This window comes from Girardinichthys multiradiatus, chromosome 4 (genome assembly GCF_021462225.1).
Source record: "Girardinichthys multiradiatus isolate DD_20200921_A chromosome 4, DD_fGirMul_XY1, whole genome shotgun sequence".
NCBI lineage: Eukaryota > Metazoa > Chordata > Actinopteri > Cyprinodontiformes > Goodeidae > Girardinichthys > Girardinichthys multiradiatus.
The window spans coordinates 36,545,515-36,566,050 of NC_061797.1; the positions used below are offsets into that span (position 1 = coordinate 36,545,515).

The window sequence follows — 20,536 nt, forward strand, 5'->3', positions numbered from 1 at the left end:
ATGTGAAGATGGACAAAGCTAAATGCAGAGCAGTTCTGGAAATAAACCTGTTAGAGGCTTCTCGCAGAATGGGGTGGAGGTGCACCTTGCAGCAGGACAATGACCTTATATATGCAGCCAGAGCAACAATGGGATGGCTTAGATCAAAGCATATTAATGTGTTAGAATGGGTCAGTCAGAGTTCAGACCCAAATCAAAGTGAGAATCCGTGGCAAGACTTGAATAATTATGTTCATAGAAACTACTGACAGTGAAGGATAAATTGAAATGCATGTCACACTTTTCAGATTTGTACTCAAAAATTTGAGTCATGTATCCTTTTCCCTACACTTTACAATTATGCACTATTTTGTCTCTGTCTAACCCATACAATCCCAATAAAATATACTGAAATGTTTCTGTAAAGGTACAATATGATTAACAATCAAACATCAAGGGCTCATAATATTTTAGCTCAAATCGGTCTAACCATCCTCCTTTCAATGATTTAAACTTTGACTGTCAGCGTCATTAACGGTTTAGCAGAGTGCTCTGACTGTGAACCAGGTTCTGCTCTTCCCTGTTTATACTCCTGCTCCACTGTCTGCTTCATGGAGCCACAACAGGCTATTTGAGGATCTATGCTGACACTACTCTGCCATATACGAATCAACTCACAGCTTTTATTTAGAAAGTGAGTAGGGTACAAAGATAACTAACAGTGTGTGTAAATATTTTGAAGAACCACTTCATGTCTACAAATCAGAGATTTCTTATCAGTTTGTACACCTGTGGTTTGTACAACATAAACATGGTCTGTATATATCAATGAGGTCATCAAACACGTGTACTGTTTATGTGATGTTTCTGAATCTAAATTCAGAAAATGAAAGCGGAGTTGTGCAGAAATTAGGGGGAGCCGATTGAATAAATAGCAGGCATTCATGCAAATTTGTGAAGATTTTGCTATCCAAGTCACTTTCTCTGCAAAAAAACGAAGACAACAAAAGATTTAAGTCTCAAAAAATTAAATTCTCTTAAAACATAAAAACAGAAGAGTCCACTGTGGCTACTATACTGTAAGAGATAGGACACTCTTGTACAGCAAAAGAACTGGTTTACGCTTCCTAATCTTACTCTCTCCTGACATGCTCCACCTTCGGGCTCTTTGGAGTCCCTCCTAAGACTTTTAGACGAGTTAAATCTGTGAGAATATGAACAATATAGTTTGTAACTGAACATACATTTACAAGCTCCCATCAAGAAAAATCACTTTGCATCACCATTCCCTGAAACCTCCTTCCATCGTCCTGCTTAAATCGGCTTAAATCTGCTGGTCTCTGCTGCTCAGCTGCCAAGCAGCAAACTGAACTCAAGCTCTCTGCTGAACACCTGCTGCACACACTTGTCCACCTTCTTCTTTCTCCACACCCCCCCCCCCCCCCCCCCCCCCCCCACCACGGCCTCTCTGACCTCCCCCCTCCCTTGACCGTGCCTCCTTCCCCGATAACTGCCTGCCCCTTTACATTTTAGGCATTTCGCTGGCCCTCGTGTTCAGAATGTCTCACAACAAGTGCATAAAAGTAGCTCTGCTCTGCAGCCTCTCAGAGCTCCCACCCCCCCACACAAACACACATTCCCTTCTCCATGTGGTCCAAAGGAGGCCTCAGCGATTTAGCATTCGTCCCCCAATATTCTGAGATTTTATGACCTCTTTCTGCTCACACATACAGTACTGTGAAAAAGTATAAGCTCCCTTAAAGATTTCTTCTGTTTTTGCTTCTTTGTCACATTTAAATTTTATCAAACAAGTTTTGACTTCAGACCAGGATTACCTGGCAAACTAGTTTAATTTTAAACGTTATCCCTGCCCTTGTTAAATTATGAATTGACTGTGATCAATCACATGTTTTAAAGACTTAGTTCATTTCACTAGCTGCACACAGGCCTCATTACTGACAGACCTGTAGGATTTAAACAGAACATGTTATATAGCATGAAGTAGGCTAAAAGATCTTAAAAGCAACACATCATACAACAGAAGAGAAACAGCCACTGAAATCTTTCACTTTGAAAAGGGTTGCAAAGTCCTTTCACCATGTTATATAGTTCTATTTATTATGTATTATAGATTTGTTTAGATGGATCTGATTTGGGTTGCTGCTGTCTAGGCTGTTTTTTTTTTCTAAAGATTTGTTCGGCGGACTTGTGGTTTAATTTTTTGTCTTTCTTTGAAAGTAGGCAGACAGGAAATGGGGGGAAGACATGCAGCACAGGTCTCTGTGGCTCAAACCAGGGGACAACTGCGTCGAGGGCCAAAGTTTCTCTATACATGGGATATGCACCAATGCCACAAACCCTTCTAAAAGAGATTTTGTATCTCAATGGTACTTCCTGATTAAGGAAAGGCATATTAATAAAAATTCACAATTGGAGAAACCATGGAACAGTGGCAAAACCTTACTAGAGCAGCCGGCCAACCAAAATTACTCTAAGGAACACTGACAGCATTAAAACTTTTAAGAACTGCAGAACAATGACCTTAAGGACAACATTTGTTATTCAAAAATAGGAAAGAGACTTATACACCCAAAATTATCTTGATAATCCTCAAAATGTTTTGTGGGTTGATGAGACAACAGTGAAACCTTTTGGAAGGTGTCTGTCCTTGTTACATTTGATGTGAACGTAACAGCATTTCAGACTAGACTACGGCATTGCTACCCTTATTAATGGTGGTGGTAGTGTGATTCTTTGGAGCTGCTTTGCTGAGTGAGTCATGACTCAGACAACTTGCCACAATTGATGAAACCATGAATGAATTTGAGCTTAAGTGCACTTGAGATGCAGTAGAACAATGATGTGACACACACAAGCATGTACAACTCTGAGTGATAAAAAAGAAAATGGAGGTTTTTCACTGGTCTAGTCAAAGTAAAGACTTAAATCGAATGGAAATGCTTTGCATTACCTTAAACAGGTTGTTGATGTTTGGAAACCCCCCAGTGCAGCTGAATATCAATTATCTATGGAAGAGTGGGTCAAAATTCATTCACAGTGATGTAAAAGATTGATTTCCAGTGATCATGGATGTTTTATGGTAGTTGTTCCTGCGAGGGGGTGTCAGCCTGTTATTAGGTTTAGTGCCAGGTTGTTTTAATTCATTTTTTTGTCTTTTTACATGAGCTAGTGATCTTCTCATTCAAGAAGTGAATGTGTCAACCATTTTCCATTCATGTTGGGGCTTTACTATGAATCTGTAAATAGAATCTGGGTTATAAAAAGTTAACATTTATCTTTTTTAACAGTTGTTTATTTTGTGGGTTAGTCAACCACCTAAAAAACGAAGCAAAAGTCAGTCAGTCATTTTCTACCGCTTATTCCATAGTGGGTCACAGGGGAGCTGGTGCCTATCTCCAGCAGCCTATGGGCGAGAGGCAGGGTACACCCTCTACACCACCTTTCCATGCTCCTCTGCCACACCTCCCTTCCTTTGAATACAGAACCATCTTTGCACCTCCTTCTCCCCTCATGCTGCAAAACACACAAACAAGCATGCGCACACATGTACACAGTCTCCACATTTGTCTCTCTCTCACACATACACATACACACGCATATGCACCAGCTCCACCACCACCAGCTCCAGCAGAGTTATAATTATTCCAACTGCTGCTGCAGTGACAGAGCAGAGTATAGGCCCTCCATGTGGATAAGGTTTCAGCTAGTGGCTGTTCCAACTCAGACCAAGCTGTATGAGTATGGAGCCATGTGCTCTGCAAAAAAACAATTTAAATTAGTTTAAAGAAGTAAGTGCACACTGGTGGGATGTGTGTTTTGTTTTGCAGGAGGAAATCTGTGCAAAGTCTACATTAAGTGCACTGAATTTGCCCATTTATAAAAGCATCTGATTGAGAGGGCTTAAATTGTGCCACAATAGACCAAGTCTTATAAAATAGAGGTAGTGAGATCGCTGCACTTATGCAATTAGTTGCATTCTGCTGATAATGATTATATTGAATTTCATGATTAAACTAATGCAGCTGCTTTTACACTTGCTTAAAGGTTTTCACCTAAATAATGTCTATGATCTTATCAACCACCACCATTGAATAATTTCTGGAACCATCCCTGCATGACCTGGGCCCAGGCTCTGATCTCTGCGGCCTAAATCTGTTCACATGGGGGAAGCATTTTCCCATTTTAAGGCTGGATGAGGCCTACTAGCAGCAAATCTATAACCCTGCTTGGCAGCAACTGGCGTCTCCCCTAGAAACCCCCGGTGGCCCGCGGCGGCTCCTTATACGGCCGTCTAGGTGGGTCTGCGGGGCTTGAAGGGAGGTCAAAGCGACAGGTCCATACATGGAGCGCACACTCTGCTCGCTGGGGGCGCACAGCGTCACTCCCGATCCCCATCAATGAGAGTCTGGTGGATGGAGCACCCACCCCCACCTACCCCACCCACCCACTCCTGCTGCCTGAGCCTGGGAGCATCCTAATATGGCCGAGGGCTGGGATGGGGGCCAGTGCTGAGCTTTGTGAATGGTGGAAGGTGGGTATAAAAGATGGACGGGCAGCGGCCAGAACTCCAGCTGGTTCAGCAGCAGCACTGGTTGGGTCGTTCTCTCCGAGCCGCAGACAAACACCTAAGGTAAGACCCCTGGAGGACCCGCCGTTTAGTAAGCCTGTCATCCTGTTTGGAGCAGCAGATTGTGGGCCTTAGTTAGAGAACCGGTGAAGCATCCTGCAAAGATGTGGGGAAAAGGCCGGGTAAGCAGAGCCTAGGATCAGATAGAGCTGACGGAGGATATGGGACAGTTTGTAAAATACACAGGATGAGGGAGAATAGTTACAGTCTTAGAAATGAAGTCAAACCAACCGTAAACATTAAGTGGGGTTGACTAGATACAAGTTTATTCTCAGCCTTACCTATTTCCTCAATCTTTGAGGAAAGAGACAAGGCTTCTAGCCACATTTTGATTTAGGATTTTAAAAGTAACATTACCAGCCAAAAATTATGTACAGTGATATAATGGGACGTCTAACATCAACATTTTCGCCTGTAGTCTACTCAAATTTTCTATTCAGGGTTTGTTTATTAAGTCCAACCAAAGTCCATTTTATTTTAGGAAATCTGCAGTCAGTTTCATATGAAGGACTTAAATTAAAGAGTATAATATATGAGTAATGGTTTGGCACATACGCATATAACACGATGTCTGGATCATGCTCCCAATTCCTGCAAATTGTGAAGTTATCTTTAATACTTAAACTGTCAAATTAATGTGGTTGCTATATTCTGGAAGAAAACCTCCGGCTCCCTAAAGGTTTTGCACGTAATGTAATTATTTTTTTACCACATGCTGAGGTGATTTTGTGCGCTCACATCTTTCTGTTTATCTCATCTTTCTGTGACAGAAGACAACATGTGTGACGACGAAGAGACTACCGCCCTCGTGTGCGACAACGGCTCCGGCCTGGTGAAGGCTGGCTTTGCCGGAGACGATGCCCCCAGGGCCGTGTTCCCTTCCATCGTCGGCCGCCCCCGTCACCAGGTAACCAACTAAGAAATACCTTAAAATTGTTAGACTTTAATGAAAACTAATAGCATTTTATTTAATGCTTTGTATAATTAGGACAGATGTGTCCTACTGGAATAATTAAAGCATCATCTTTAATTTCTTAGAGTGAGTCACGTAACTGTGGCTCTGCCTCGTTGAGACTAAATTTGTGACAGGTGCTGCCTATGTGACGCATGCCGTTCTTTGGCACATTTACGCAATGATCACTATGTGTGACCAGTATGGCCTCACAAAGGTCAATCCTCTGTATCCACACCCATGGATAAATTTCTCTTTTCCTCTTCTTTCCCCTCCTCCAGGGTGTCATGGTCGGTATGGGTCAGAAGGACTCCTACGTCGGCGACGAGGCCCAGAGCAAGAGGGGTATCCTGACTCTGAAGTACCCCATTGAGCACGGCATCATCACCAACTGGGACGACATGGAGAAGATTTGGCATCACACCTTTTACAACGAGCTGAGAGTGGCCCCCGAGGAGCACCCAACTCTGCTCACTGAGGCCCCCCTGAACCCCAAGGCCAACAGGGAGAAGATGACCCAGATCATGTTTGAGACCTTCAACGTCCCCGCCATGTATGTGGCCATCCAGGCTGTGCTGTCCCTGTACGCTTCCGGCCGTACCACTGGTGAGAACTACAACTACAAAGAGATTACCTCCTCACAAACATGCAGATACACAGCTCAGCCACAGCATCACATATAATTTATTTGAGTATTTGAAAAAAATGGACAATATTACGCACATATTTTACGCGCACCATTTCTTTGAGTATTTGCACACCTACTTTAGTTGTAGCCTGACACATTATGTTTAATCATTCTTAAGATTTATTTAGGACCACTCGGACTTAACTAAACCCACCCTCTTGCCTCTTCGCAGGTATTGTGCTGGATGCTGGTGATGGTGTGACCCACAACGTCCCAGTCTATGAGGGTTATGCCTTGCCCCACGCCATCATGCGTCTGGACCTGGCTGGTCGCGATCTGACCGACTACCTGATGAAGATCCTGACTGAGCGTGGCTACTCTTTCGTGACCACAGGTAAGCATAATCGTTACAAAATTAACTTTTATTATATTCGACCTGAAATCTGGTCTGTAAAAGTAAAGATTTGCATATTACCTGGCTCACACATCTTCTCGCTCCTTTGCTCTGTAATAACTCATCAATCTGCCCACCTACAGCTGAGCGTGAGATCGTGCGCGACATCAAGGAGAAGCTGTGCTACGTGGCCCTGGACTTCGAGAACGAGATGGCCACCGCTGCCTCCTCCTCCTCCCTGGAGAAGAGCTACGAGCTTCCCGACGGTCAGGTCATCACCATCGGTAACGAGAGGTTCCGTTGCCCCGAGACCCTCTTCCAGCCTTCCTTCATCGGTACTTAAAATATTGATGATTTGTCCTAAAATTGCGACCATCAGTTCACACAAGTCCTCCTAACACTTGTACTCTCATCTGGCCAGGAATGGAGTCTGCTGGTATTCATGAGACTGCCTACAACAGCATCATGAAGTGCGACATTGACATCCGTAAGGATCTGTACGCCAACAACGTGCTCTCCGGCGGTACCACCATGTACCCTGGTATTGCTGACCGTATGCAGAAGGAGATCACTGCCCTGGCCCCCAGCACAATGAAGATCAAGGTAAACCATCTTATCAGCAAACAAGATTAAAACCTTTTACGCACAGGAATTGCGCAATTACGCACAATGTTCTTCATTTAATCCCAGCTCATCGACTCTTTACTAAACACCTGCCTGCTTCTTCTCCCTAGATCATTGCTCCTCCCGAGAGGAAGTACTCCGTCTGGATCGGTGGCTCCATCCTGGCTTCCCTGTCCACCTTCCAGCAGATGTGGATCTCCAAGCAGGAGTACGACGAGGCCGGCCCCAGCATTGTCCACAGGAAGTGCTTCTAAATCCTCCATCTTCTTTACCAGCTTCTTCATCACCATCAGCCACCTGGAGAACGGGCAAGGCGGAGAGAAGAGCTTTGCGGCACAGCAACACTCTACTGTCAATGGACTGTTTGTCTGCGCAGTTGACATCCATATGCAATTTATATTGTTTTAAAATCTGCATATTTCAAAGCTGTTTGTTGTCTGTGTTGCACGGAGAAAGGATGTGAAATCAACCACTGAACCATGCATACACCGAAAAACTTTAATAAAAAAAATAACAACTACATGTTACCCAACACATGTGAATGTAAGTGTATATACCTATTGATAATTTATTAAAGTCCATTATTTGGTATTTTTGCCCCTGACCTTGGTTTTCTCTTAAAGGGAGGGTGGAAAACTGTGGAAGCATCTTAAACAAGATCTTCACAAATATCGTCAAAATAAATTAGCATCTCAGGTTTTCCTTCCAAAAACCTTATATTAACCCAGAAGCCCAAGTTTTCCAGCTTTTGGAGACTGTCATAGAAGGATAATGAAGCAACTTTTTTTCTTTTATAAATCCCATTATTAATCTCAGTCCTCAACATACATAACGCATTATCCTAAATCGTTGGACACTGTAACCCGTTATTTACCAGTTTTAGCACTTAAGTCTCTCTTTTTATTTTGAAAAATGCAAATACTACAAAGTTCCTAAATTTTATCCCCTTAGATGCCAGAGTTTTAGTGAAATAAATCTAGCTCTTTCTCTTTCTTTTTCCCATCTAATATATTTGCGAACTGGATTTCTTTTGTTGGAGGAAATTCGTTTTATCTGAGCCTGGAACTGTCAAAAACATTATCAATGAGATCTTTTTAGTCTTTTCTTTCTGGCAAAACTGAAAAATCTTGTTTAAAAAGTGTATGAAGAAAGAAAACATTCGCAACAATACGAAAAAAATCACCCCAAAATACAGAATCTGACCATATTTTATGACATCTGCACCAGCACAGCCAACCTTACGCAAAAAGGAAATTAAAAAAAACAAAACAAAGGAGAAGGTTTCTAGCACTCTTGAGAGTAAATGACAACAGCGAGTGGCACATGTCTGATGAAGGGATGGATAGATGGGATAAAGGTGAGCCATTTGATCATCAGTTCTGATTGGGAGGCTGCTCGGACAAATAAATAGGAACATCTCCAACACTCATATTCAGAATAGTACTTGGCAGGAATGCGCACAAGCAACAGGAGCAGATCTGCGGTTATAACTGTCCGGCTCAGTACTGCAGGGACACCTGACACCCGGAATCCTGTTGAGCCGCCACATGCACCTCCCAGCCTGCCGGACCATTTTTAGTGTTCAGAGGGACCCTCCCTGCATGCTCTGCCTTACAATACGACATCGCCAGGTTATCTGGGAGTGGTGGCTAAGCTAAAACAACAAGAGGCGTATGTTAATCATCTGTAACCCCGCTGACTAATGCAGCTTTTAATAACACGCCTCTTGAACCGATTTTATGAACAAAACACCAACAACAGTTAAAGCAACAGGGGGTCAAAATTTAAATAATAAATCAAATTGTCCATTCTTTATCTTATTTTACCATCGACAGATAAAACTGCATCAGAAAACAGAGGCGCACCACCTGTTGCAGGCTGTGTTTGGCTTTTTAAAGCTTCCTGTCAGGTGGGCGGAGCTACGCGCAGAGACCTGTGTTATTACAGCAACACCAACTGCTTTGGGAAGCTTCCGCGAAATCCGAGGTAGTAAGTATGTGTACTGTACATAAAATTAGACCGCTGCAGGCAAGATTTGCTCCTGTCGAGCATGTCCGTTGTTGTTGACTGGACTGAATGGATTGTTTGATGAATTTACTGAACTGGTCTTAGAGCTGTTGCTTCGAGCCGCTGACAGGCGATTAGCGGCGCTCCGATCGTGCCACAATTAATCTGACGCGTAGACTGTCCATACCACCGATATACTTGTAATAAAAGGGTTATACGGAACAACATGCAGGCTATTCTAATGACAGTACACTGCAACAAATGTTTTGTAAAATGATGGAGATCAATGATCTTAATGCTCTAATCTCTCCTATAATTTAATAGAATTTCAAATTATTTGATTTCGGTTCCGATGTCCATTTGGGCCTGTAAACTCATGAAAATGACAGATTAAGACCCTTGATCATTTCCATATACTAGCTATAGAGTCTGAGGAGACTATAAATAAAATACCTTAAGTCACCTGTTGTCAAAGCGGCTAAATGTAACCAGTGCGGGTACGAAACACCACATGGTCAGTAAATTAATTACAAAGATAATAAAATAAATGATCAGGGGGAAATTATCAGCGCAATGATGCGGGACCTTTCATTAATGTATAACGAGCACGTTGAGGTCAATGCGGATGGAGGAGATTTTTGCCATTCGTAATTGCGTAGGTTTTTTGTACCCCAATTTCTCTGGGTTACGAAATTGAGCTCTTTTTTTTACGGGACGGAGCGTTTCTTACTGACCATGCATCCATTTTTAGATGTCTTGGGAACGTTTCGTACCTGCCTTTACAACCTGTAGTTTAAAAATGTCTATAATCTATTATTTTCTACTGTAAAGGTTATGTGACAGCAACAAATATCATCCCTCAGGAAATCCCTTAGAGTTCTTTTGGTTTTATCTGTGGTCACAACCTCAAGTATTTCATGGAAATCAGCTAGAACAAACCAGATTTCAAGCCATACTTAACAGAAATAGACATACAATATAAATATTCATTATTATGCAATAAAATTAAATTAAACAATAGGCTACTGATCTTCATAATTCGTCAAAATACCATATATATATATATATATATATATATATATATATATATATATATATATATATTTACGTGAAATTATCTGATTTGCAAGCTATAATTGCTACGAAACAATTTGTTTACAGGTACGAAATAGAAATAGATTGAGACAAATTGGGAGACAGAACTAGCTTAAATTATTGATTTAGGGCAGTTTAAATCAGTAACGCTCTGGTTTAAAAACCTTGCACCTATTTTGTTTTTATTTGCAATCTTGGCAGCCAATCAGAAGAAGAGTTGAGATGTACGTCATCACATTCGGGAAACTTCCTGTGGTAACGTACCGAAGGTGGTGGAGCCAAGCTATTGGTGTTAATCTTTCCATGGCAAGACCGGAAGTGAGCATTGACGCTGTTTTTTTATTTTTTTTATTTTGTAACCTAATTTTCTCCGTTGTACACAATGTTGCATGTTCGGTTTCACATATCAAAGATGCGTTGAGGCTTTAAGACATCATTTCAGTACTGAACTGCTGTTTCTGTGAAGAAGAAAAGTTCGTTTTCTTGGTCATGTGACACTGCGATCCGGAAGTGCTTAATGAGCGCCAAAGAGACGGTGGCGAAATCCAGGGTTCCTGCTCCAGTTATTCATTCTAACTGTAGTCTGCAGTATCTGGGTCAGTGAAAGCTGCATTCTGCGCTGCGCTTGAACTGCAATCGCATTATAGTTTAATTGTCTGGTTGGGATAAACGAGGAGCTTTGTAAGAGGGGCTTTAGCTGTTACAACACTGTTGTAGCGTTGTTGTTGTTATTGATGTATCGATCATATGTGACAAAACCTTTCGTTTATTTTCGGTCTTTTTCAGTTTAAAGAGGGTTAAAATGGTGACTAAAAGGATCCGCTCAGAGTACATGAAAAAGTTCAAAGACCCCCAATGGGAGACATACACCAAATGTTATGAAGAGATGCTGGCCTACAGGTTGACCAGGAGGTTGCTGGAGCACACACACAACCCCTGGTTCTGGAGCGGTTCGGACAGTGATTCAGACTCAGGAGGAAGGAGCCCCCCTCACCCCAGTGAGAACCAGGTTGAAGCCAGTGGAGGCAGAGCTGAAGCTGAAACAGAGGAGGCTGTGGGGGTCAAGGTGGTCAGACATCAGGAGCAGGAGACCAGAACCACAGGAGCTGGACCTGGACATACTGTTCAGAATGAGGTGCAGATCAGACCTGATCCGCTGTCTTCAGCACACAGTAAGTGTTAAAAATAATAAAGTACATTATGTTGTGATGTTTATAAAATATAATACTGAAACGTATAGTTGTGTTGATGTTTGCACGTTATCCTGTGTGATATGAATTGCTCTTTAGGCTTACTGTGTGATGGTACCAGAAAGTCAAAATTGCGATTCAGGGAGAGGAAGCGGACTAGAGAGTCAACAGCAGAGCCAGTAAACAGTTATCTGTTTCACTCAGAGACTAGGGTAATTTATGATTAAATATTATTTGAAAATGCTAAACATGTTAATTGTCAGAGAATTTAAAGAAACTATGCTACTACTTCTTTGTGACTTCGGAAGCTGACATTTTTGTCCATTATTCTTTTGCAAAACAGTCCAAGCTCAGTCAGACATAATGAAGCTTAGGAATTATTCTTTAGATGTTGCTAGAGATTCTCAGTTGGATTTGGGTCTGGACTTTGACTGGACCATTCTAATACTTGACTCTTCTTTGATCTAAACCATTCCATTGTAGCTCTGGCTGTAATGTTCAGGGTTGTTATCTGGCTGGGAGTTAAACCTCTATCCCACCCTTAAGTCTTTTGCAGCCTTTAACAGGTTTTCTCCCAGGTTGCACAATATTTAGCTCCACCCATCTTCCCATCAACTCTGAGCAGTTTTTGTGCCCCTACTGAAGAAAAGCATCCGCTTGATGCTCCTACCACCATGTTTCACTGTGGGGACAATGTGTTAAGAATGATGTGCATTGTTTGTTTGTCCACTGATTCTCTAACAAACTTTTGGAGCCATCACAGAACAGGTGTATTTATACAGCCATTCCCTTCCACCTCTTATGAATTTACTACTTTGTGTTGGTCTATCACATTAAACCTAAACAATTACATTAAGGTTTATAGTTGTAATGTGTCAAAATGTAAGAAAGTGCAAGAGGTATAAATACTTTTGAAATACAGGTCCTTCTCAAAATATTAGCATATTGTGATAAAGTTCATTATTTTCCATAATGTCATGATGAAAATTTAACATTCATATATTTTAGATTCATTGCACACTAACTGAAATATTTCAGGTCTTTTATTGTCTTAATACGGATGATTTTGGCATACAGCTCATGAAAACCCAAAATTCCTATCTCACAAAATTAGCATATCATTAAAAGGGTCTCTAAACGAGTTATGAACCTAATCATCTGAATCAATGAGTTAACTCTAAACACCTGCAAAAGATTCCTGAGGCCTTTAAAACTCCCAGTCTGGTTCATCACTCAAAACCCCAATCATGGGTAAGACTGCCGACCTGACTGTTGTCCAGAAGACCACTATTGACACCCTCAAGCAAGAGGGTAAGACACAGAAAGACATTTCTGTACGAATAGGCTGTTCCCAGAGTGCTGTATCAAGGCACCTCAGTGGGAAGTCTGTGGGAAGGAAAAAGTGTGGCAGAAAACGCTGCACAACGAGAAGAGGTGACCGGACCCTGAGGAAGATTGTGGAGAAGGGCCGATTCCAGACCTTGTGGGACCTGCGGAAGCAGTAGACTGAGTCTGGAGTAGAAACATCCAGAGCCACCGTGCACAGGCGTGTGCAGGAAATGGGCTACAGGTGCCGCATTCCCCAGGTCAAGCCACTTTTGAACCAGAAACAGCGGCAGAAGCGCCTGACCTGGGCTACAGAGAAGCAGCACTGGACTGTTGCTCAGTGGTCCAAAGTACTTTTTTCGGATGAAAGCAAATTCTGCATGTCATTCGGAAATCAAGGTGCCAGAGTCTGGAGGAAGACTGGGGAGAAGGAAATGCCAAAATGCCAGAAGTCCAGTGTCAAGTACCCACAGTCAGTGATGGTCTGGGGTGCCGTGTCAGCTGCTGGTGTTGGTCCACTGTGTTTTATCAAGGGCAGGGTCAATGCAGCTAGCTATCAGGAGATTTTGGAGCACTTCATGCTTCCATCTGCTGAAAAGCTTTATGGAGATGAAGATTTCATTTTTCAGCACGACCTGGTACCTGCTCACAGTGCCAAAACCACTGGTAAATGGTTTACTGACCATGGTATCACTGTGCTCAATTGTCCTGCTAACTCTCCTGACCTGAACCCCATAGAGAATCTGTGGGATATTGTGAAGAGAACGTTGAGAGACTCAAGACCCAACACTCTGGATGAGCCAAAGGCCGCTATCAAAGCATCCTGGGCCTCCATAAGACCTCAGCAGTGCCACAGGCTGATTGCCTCCATGCCACGCCGCATTGAAGCAGTCATTTCTGCAAAAGGATTCCCGACCAAGTATTGAGTGCATAACTGTACATGATTATTTGAAGGTTGACGTTTTTTGTATTAAAGACACTTTTCTTTTTTTGGTCGGATGAAATATGCTAATTTTGTGAGATAGGAATTTTGGGTTTTCATGAGCTGTATGCCAAAATCATCCGTATTAAGACAATAAAAGACCTGAAATATTTCAGTTAGTGTGCAATGAATCTAAAATATATGAATGTTAAATTTTCATCATGACATTATGGAAAATAATGAACTTTATCACAATATGCTAATATTTTGAGAAGGACCTGTACAGTCCTTCGTGCTTTTATCCTTCATAAAGCTGCGCCCTATTTGTGAAACATTAACTCAAGCCAGAAGGAACACAGATGTCTACCCTTCAAGTCGTGTTAGTAAAAATAGCTTTTAAATATCAAATAGAAATGTCCTAAAAATAGCTGTTAAAAACAGTATTTTGTGTTAAGTTTTTGTCAACAGGACTAGGTAATGTACTAGGTGCTGTGTTTGGTTTTTATTCATGAAGAAATATTTCAGCTTTCTACATATCTTTAGCAAAAACATTTTCAGCCGTTCTAGTCGTTTAAGTAATGAAAAAATGTTTTGTCTATCATAGGAGACCAAAAACAAATAACTTCAAATGGTTTCAGAACAGCCCTTACTTTTATTTAGTTAGACAGGCACATTAGACAAAATAAGAATTAAAACTTCTAGGAATCTTGAAGTATTTTCATGTAGATTAAGGTGAATGAGGAAATCTAATGACTTGTAATTTGAAATTCTGCACTGTAAACCCAGACTGCATACAGCATGACATATTTACTCTCATTCACTTAAAACTGTGCACATATATTTATATTATATTGTAAATATGTTTATACTGTTTAATTTGTACTGTATTGCACCGACTATGCCAAAACAAATTCCTTGTATGTCCAAAAACGTACTTGGCAATAAAGCTTTTCTGATTCTGATTCTGATTCTATGGCAAGGGTTAAGATGAATAACTGACCTGTCTGTAGTCAGAACTTGTCACAGACTGAAAATATTTACAACTTTTTGTATGAATAAAAAAATACAACATTATGTCCAGAAATGTTAAGCTGCTGTACTACGCAAAGATGGGGAAACACAACACATTTTTAAACCAGTCGCTACTCCTGTCTCAGTGTAAATTTTCCATGTTTGTCAAGACATAAATCTTCTTCAAAACAGTTTTTCTGCGACGTCATGCTACATATTTGTGAGATTTTATTTCATTTTTTACATTTTAAGTTTTAGTTTTTTTAACCTATTTGCATGCGTCCTATTTTTTTTCAGTCAACCTGTCCTGATAAAATGAAAAGATCACAAATAATTAAAGGGATTTTTACAACACAGCTTAAAAGCTGTAACAAAGAATAGAGGGGACACGACACCAAATTAGCTGTAAGCCCTTTTAAAGTCATTAATTTAAAGTAAAGATAATTAATCTGTATGTTGTCAGTGTAAATGTTTGGTGTGCTGTAGGTGCGTGTGGCAAAGGGAACCAGTAAGGCAGAATGTAGTGAAATAAAGTTTTGTAGCGCAGTGTTTGTGCAACAAGAAGCCCTCATGTCGGCAGCACGGCTGGTCTCACAAACCCGAGGAAGTAGAATGATGTTGGCAGCGACGTGCCAGCATAAACCCAGGAACCGTTAATCTGAAAGAGGCCACAGGAGAGTTGAGGCAGAAGCCCCTTTTATCCCATCCGGGAACAACCTAGCCCCACGTCGTCTCCCGACACCTATTTTTGTGGTATCTGACAACGGTCAAATAAATACCAGGCCAACTACACCAGCCGGGGGATGTTACACTCCCGCCCATAAGGAGCAGGTTCCCTGTGAAACCCTGCGCCAGCCTCCTAGGCCTAATCTTACATGCATTACCAAGTGCAAAAACCAAGCAACCCATTACATGTTGATTTTTAAAGAACACTTGGGGTAACAGATGTTTGTGCCCACAAACCCACTCCCCCTACGACCATTTTCCAGCCCAGAAACTGGTGCACACAGAAACTATTTAAGGGACAGAAAGAGCGAGAAAGAAGGAGGGGGAAGAAACAAAGCTAATTTTGACATATCACCAACCACTCTGTTAATTAGTCGTTGAAATGTCGTTGGTGCACTTCCAAGCCCCAACGGTACCACGTATAAAAGTACAAACCTGTCAGAGTTATAAACTCAGACACCTCAGGAAAAAGGAGTTGCAGTCGTAGTGTTAGGCTACATCTGTGGTAAACAGGTCAAGAGTCTCAGCACCATGGACAGCGCACTGTCGCCTTTTGTGGGAGATGACAGTGATGCTGGTTCCCCGGACTGCGCTATTACACACGGGTGCCTTAAAAATTTGTAAGGATTGGGTAAATTGTACATTTTGTTTGCTCATCTGCCGGAAGGACGCATGTATTTGATTGAGCATGATGTGGATATACCCAAATGTGACAGCACTTCAGGTTTTTGCTCAGATCATGATTATGTATGCTGTTACAAAATCAGATTTCTATGACTAATGAACTGAGTGGTTGGGGATATGTCTGGCTGTGTGGTTTATTTAAATGAAGTGGTCATGTATTCTGATGCTTTGGAAGCACATGTAGAAGGCATTGAGGATGTTTGGCGGAGTTAAGGTTGATAGTCAGTCTCACAAAGTGTGAATTGCGATGGCGACCTTTACCTATTAGGGTCTTGTTGACCATGGTGAGGTGTGTCCTATTGCAGCTAAGGTTCAGGCGGTTGAGCAGTTTCCTGTTCCAGTTACTAAGCAGGAGCTTGTGCATTTTTATGGGCTCGTTGGGTAACTAGTTTGCTGCGTAAAGATGTTACATTTGAATGGTCTCCCCTTTGTTAGCAGGCGTTCAAGCGAATGAAAACGCTCCTTTGTACTGAAAAAGATAAAACAAAAATTTAAATTTAACTTTAACAACTGATAAAAGCAAATTAATCACAGAAATTAAATAAATAAGAAAATGGGATCAACCTATTTAACATCTATGTTAATTAAAGTGCAATATAACTACATATATAATTAACTTAAGAGAAGATACAATTTAGGAATAAATAATCTTAATTACTGAAAGTCAGGCTGAGACTTAAAAATGTATTTCTTTTCTGTTTCCAGAGAAAGAGCCGAAAGGACGTCAGCAAAGAAAACCCTCCAAATCAACAAGACAAGCCTGGCGCTCTCAGCACACGGGGCCTGCATCTACAGGGCACCTGACAGAGGACCCTAAGAAGAGCCCACATCCTTTTGCTCTGTATGGCTCAGGAGAAAAGGATGCAGACATCGCAGGCAGGAAGACTCACAACGTCGGTCCAGCAGCTTCGACTGCTGAGGTAATGTTATACTTTACCAGTTATTCTGCAAATGGCATCCAGTAAGACCTGAGCGTGACTGTTTGTTTTATGGATAGATTCACGAATCAGCTCTGCGTGCCAAGGCCAGGCGGCAGGTGGAGCGACAGATCAAGTCCCGGCGAACTGAGCGGCGCAGGGCCCAGTCAGCTGACCCAAACAAGGCCGGAAGGGTGGTTCAGCCAGAATTTAACCCCTGGCTCACGGAGTACATGCGCTGCTTCTCTGCTCGCTCCCGATAGGACAGCATCAGTAACTCAGTCTGAATAAACCCATTCCTGCCTCTGACCCCTGAGACATTAGTCAGGGTTCCTCGGTGTTCACGGTACCACTCACATGTTCAGGATTCAACATCATCACCAAATTTTACTGTGGCTCATGAAGCCAGGTCTGTACCATCAGGTTTTTATAGAAATCACTTCAATCTCCTTATAAAACTCAGAGATTTCAAACAAGGTAAAGAGTCTCCTTTAAGATGAAAGATACACTTTGGTAATTTTTTGATGAACTGAGGTTTTGCCACATTTAGACACCTAAATGAGTGTTAATAGTTTACATTGAATCTTACAGCCATACTTTGATGCAAACCCTTTAAAACGTCCAGTAAAAGGATTTGTCTATTATACAGGGATACAAATCAACAATGGAGCGACACAGAGGTAAAATAAATCAGATATAGCAGTGATATAGAGATAGACGGAGAAGCCTTGTACTTGAAGAGACTTTTGAATTGAAATAAACAATAATATGAACAACAGATCACTTACTTTAAAGACGCAGTGTTGGTCAGATGTTTGCATACACTCATTGTCAGCATCAGAAACTGGCTCTTCTAAAGACTTAATTGAGCTGTTCTTTTGTCAGGGTGGAATGACGATGCAACAAATTACAAGAATAATGTGTGCAGTGCTGAATTTATTTTGGATTTTCTCTCACCCACATGTGGTCAAAATTTAATATTTGGTTAATGTGCCTTAACTAGTGGCAGAGAAAACACTTTGCTTTTCTAACCATTTTTAAGGTCCTGACTTTTGGCATTAATTACGTTGGATATTTGACCTCTCTTCTCAGCAGAATTGGAAGAACACCTTCAGTTTCTTGATGGGTGTGACACAGACCCACGTATTTATAATAGGGTTGAGGTCAGTGCCAGTCTAGATGTGTAATGTTAGCCTGCTTTATTCATTCCAGAGCCAGTTCTAAAGTATTGAACATTATTGTCCTGTTAGAAAACCAAATTTTATCCTTGTTGCAAACATTTAGCTGTTGATTTGTAGTGAAGCTAAAAAAACTGCATGTACAGTGCTCCCGTACCACTCACCATCAGACCCACAGCATTTTACTTCCACCTCTGTGCTTTAGTGTTTTGGATGGTGCTTTTAGGTTTTAAAGCCTCATCTTGGCTCCTCCAAACATGCTTTTTGTCATTGTTGCTGAAACACCCAGTCTTTATCTGCTTTGACCATAAAATCGTTCTCCAGAAGCCATTCAACTTGACCATGTGGGCACGTACTATATTCCAGTCTGATTAGCCTGCGCCAAGTTGGTTCATAGTATCCTAACCATATTCTTTCATCTGAGGTGTACAGCTTCAGCCAGATGGATGGTTATTGTAGTTGTAAATTGTATTATCAGGCCACCCTGACATAAGAACAGTTTAAATAAATAATTATTAACCTGAAATTATAGACATTTATAAAATGACTATAATTGCAAACGTCTGACCTGCACTATAACTCCATGTATTACATGTTCAAAGATTATTTTTATTACAAAATATTGTATTATGTTGAGCTATCAGCTAAAAGCATATGTTCAAATAAGTTGGCTTGGAATGTATTCGGTTAAATATTATGAACTTAAATCGTCTTCAGACTGTTTATAGGCTTTAAAGTGTTTTGGCTTTTAGGTGAGCGGTAGTGAACTGCTCCTTGTGTTCGTGCCTCTGGACAGCTCAGCTGTTGTCGATTTGCTTAAGGCTGATCATCACTTTGTGCTGAATGTTCTTATCACTGACGCTGTGTGAAGATTGCATTTTCTCATGAGGACATAAACTTTATGAGGTAAAAACGGGTTTATACTCTGTTTTAACTATAATTTGTTTTACCTTTGTGAAATAGTTGTGTTCATGTGAATGACGTTTTCTAAAAAACTAGTTTATATTCTCATACTCAATGAAATGTGCCATAAACAAAATGTTTTTGACCTTTACAGCAGGTATATTTTAGATTCGGCTGTTAATATTTTACAAAAGGCAAACATCAGAAATGGTTGGAAGACTTTGTTGTATTCTCTTGTTGTAACATTATGTTCAGTATTAGTTTGTAATAATAATGTAATAACTTTGTGCAATAATTCACTTTAAAAACTGCGTTTCAGTTAAACATGTGGTTCATTTTCGACAATCTCAGAGAAATGGAGGGAAACAGGATGTTACTAAATAATGGACCAATATTGATCAAGCTCTAATTTTTACATTTTTTCAAGGATTTATTTGTTTGAGTCTCATTCCAAAACAACATAACTCCAATACTGTCAGACTTGTACATTTTTTTTTCTGTTTTAAATAGACTTTCGACATAGTGTGTACATATATTTAAATGACTTAGATGACAGTTGGGTTGTGTGATGTGAAGCTTTTAATAAATCACTTTTCTATCGGTAGTGTGTCTTGTTAGGTTTGTGACTGTAAAAACTGTTTTTGCCTGCAGCAGGTCCTGCATGTTTAGGTGGTCTCCTGGTTCAGCACATCTGAACTTCATGGCATACTAGGAGGGTGATTAAGCCATTAATTCAGCGGTGTTGGAGCAGGAGCACATCTAAAATATGGAAAACGCATGCTCTTGAGGGCTTAAGATAACCAGTAGAGTAACGTAGCAACATCCCTCTCCCACCTCTTTCCACGCACTTCCTCTCAAAAATCTTCCATACAAAAAAAATTAAAAAATAGCATTTTTAGTGCTAGAATATTATGTTATGACCCACACATTTTGGAGAAGACTGCTGACTTGACAGCTATTCAGCAGACAGTCTGTGGTAGCCTCCACAAGGAGGATGAGCTACAAAAGCTCATTGTTAAGGAAGCTGTCTGTTCAGAGTTCTGTATTCAAGTCTATTAATAGAAAGTTTAGTGGTAGGAAAAGTGTAGCAGAACAAGGTGCACAAGCAATTGATGTAACTCCTGTCCAAAGTCTTCTTTTCAGATAGATTTCGCATTTAATCTGGAAATCAGGGTCCCAGGGTCTGGAGGAAAAGTAAAGAGGCACCGAATCCAAGCTACTTGAGATTCAGTGGGAGGTTCAGTCAGTGATGATTTGGGAAGCCATGCCATCTGCTGGCGTCAAAAACAAAATTTAGGGTTTTCAAGCCTTGATTATAAAAAATATTGAATCAAATGAAATTTTCAATGGTT

General features: G+C 41.0%; 2 protein-coding genes across 5 annotated transcripts; both read left to right on the forward strand.

Moving 5' to 3' along the window:
• Positions 1-4,474: 4,474 nt before the first annotated feature.
• Positions 4,475-7,816, forward strand: acta1b (actin alpha 1, skeletal muscle b). Its single transcript, XM_047364051.1, has 7 exons — positions 4,475-4,630; positions 5,398-5,534; positions 5,861-6,185; positions 6,440-6,601; positions 6,745-6,936; positions 7,023-7,204; positions 7,336-7,816. Exons 2-7 carry the CDS (start codon positions 5,406-5,408, stop codon positions 7,477-7,479), a joined length of 1,134 nt encoding a protein of 377 aa, XP_047220007.1. The 5' UTR covers positions 4,475-4,630; positions 5,398-5,405; the 3' UTR covers positions 7,480-7,816.
• A 1,284-nt stretch (positions 7,817-9,100) lies between these two features.
• On the forward strand, positions 9,101-19,784 carry ccsapb (centriole, cilia and spindle-associated protein b). Of its 4 annotated transcripts, XM_047364052.1 has the most exons (5): positions 9,121-9,211; positions 10,529-10,645; positions 11,114-11,499; positions 16,892-17,106; positions 17,184-19,784. In XM_047364052.1, the coding sequence occupies exons 3-5, from the start codon at positions 11,130-11,132 to the stop codon at positions 17,364-17,366; spliced, it is 768 nt and encodes a 255-aa protein (XP_047220008.1). In that variant the 5' UTR covers positions 9,121-9,211; positions 10,529-10,645; positions 11,114-11,129; the 3' UTR covers positions 17,367-19,784. The 4 variants fall into 4 exon arrangements, with proteins under 4 accessions (XP_047220010.1, XP_047220008.1, XP_047220009.1 ...); XM_047364054.1 differs by lacking the exon at positions 10,529-10,645 and having other exon boundaries at positions 9,101-9,211; XM_047364053.1 differs by lacking the exons at positions 9,121-9,211; positions 10,529-10,645 and adding an exon at positions 10,652-10,923.
• Positions 19,785-20,536: the final 752 nt, after the last annotated feature.

Coding starts and splice junctions, on each gene's coding strand:
- acta1b (XM_047364051.1), top strand. CDS start 5,406: ATGTGTGACGACGAAGAGACTACCGCCCTCGTGTGCGACAACGGCTCC. Junction 6,602..6,744: donor CTACTCTTTCGTGACCACAG/GTAAGCATAATC, acceptor GCCCACCTACAG/CTGAGCGTGAGATCGTGCGC. Junction 7,205..7,335: donor CCAGCACAATGAAGATCAAG/GTAAACCATCTT, acceptor TCTTCTCCCTAG/ATCATTGCTCCTCCCGAGAG.
- ccsapb (XM_047364054.1), top strand. CDS start 11,130: ATGGTGACTAAAAGGATCCGCTCAGAGTACATGAAAAAGTTCAAAGAC. Junction 11,500..16,891: donor TCCGCTGTCTTCAGCACACA/GTAAGTGTTAAA, acceptor TTCTGTTTCCAG/AGAAAGAGCCGAAAGGACGT. Junction 17,107..17,183: donor CAGCAGCTTCGACTGCTGAG/GTAATGTTATAC, acceptor TTTTATGGATAG/ATTCACGAATCAGCTCTGCG.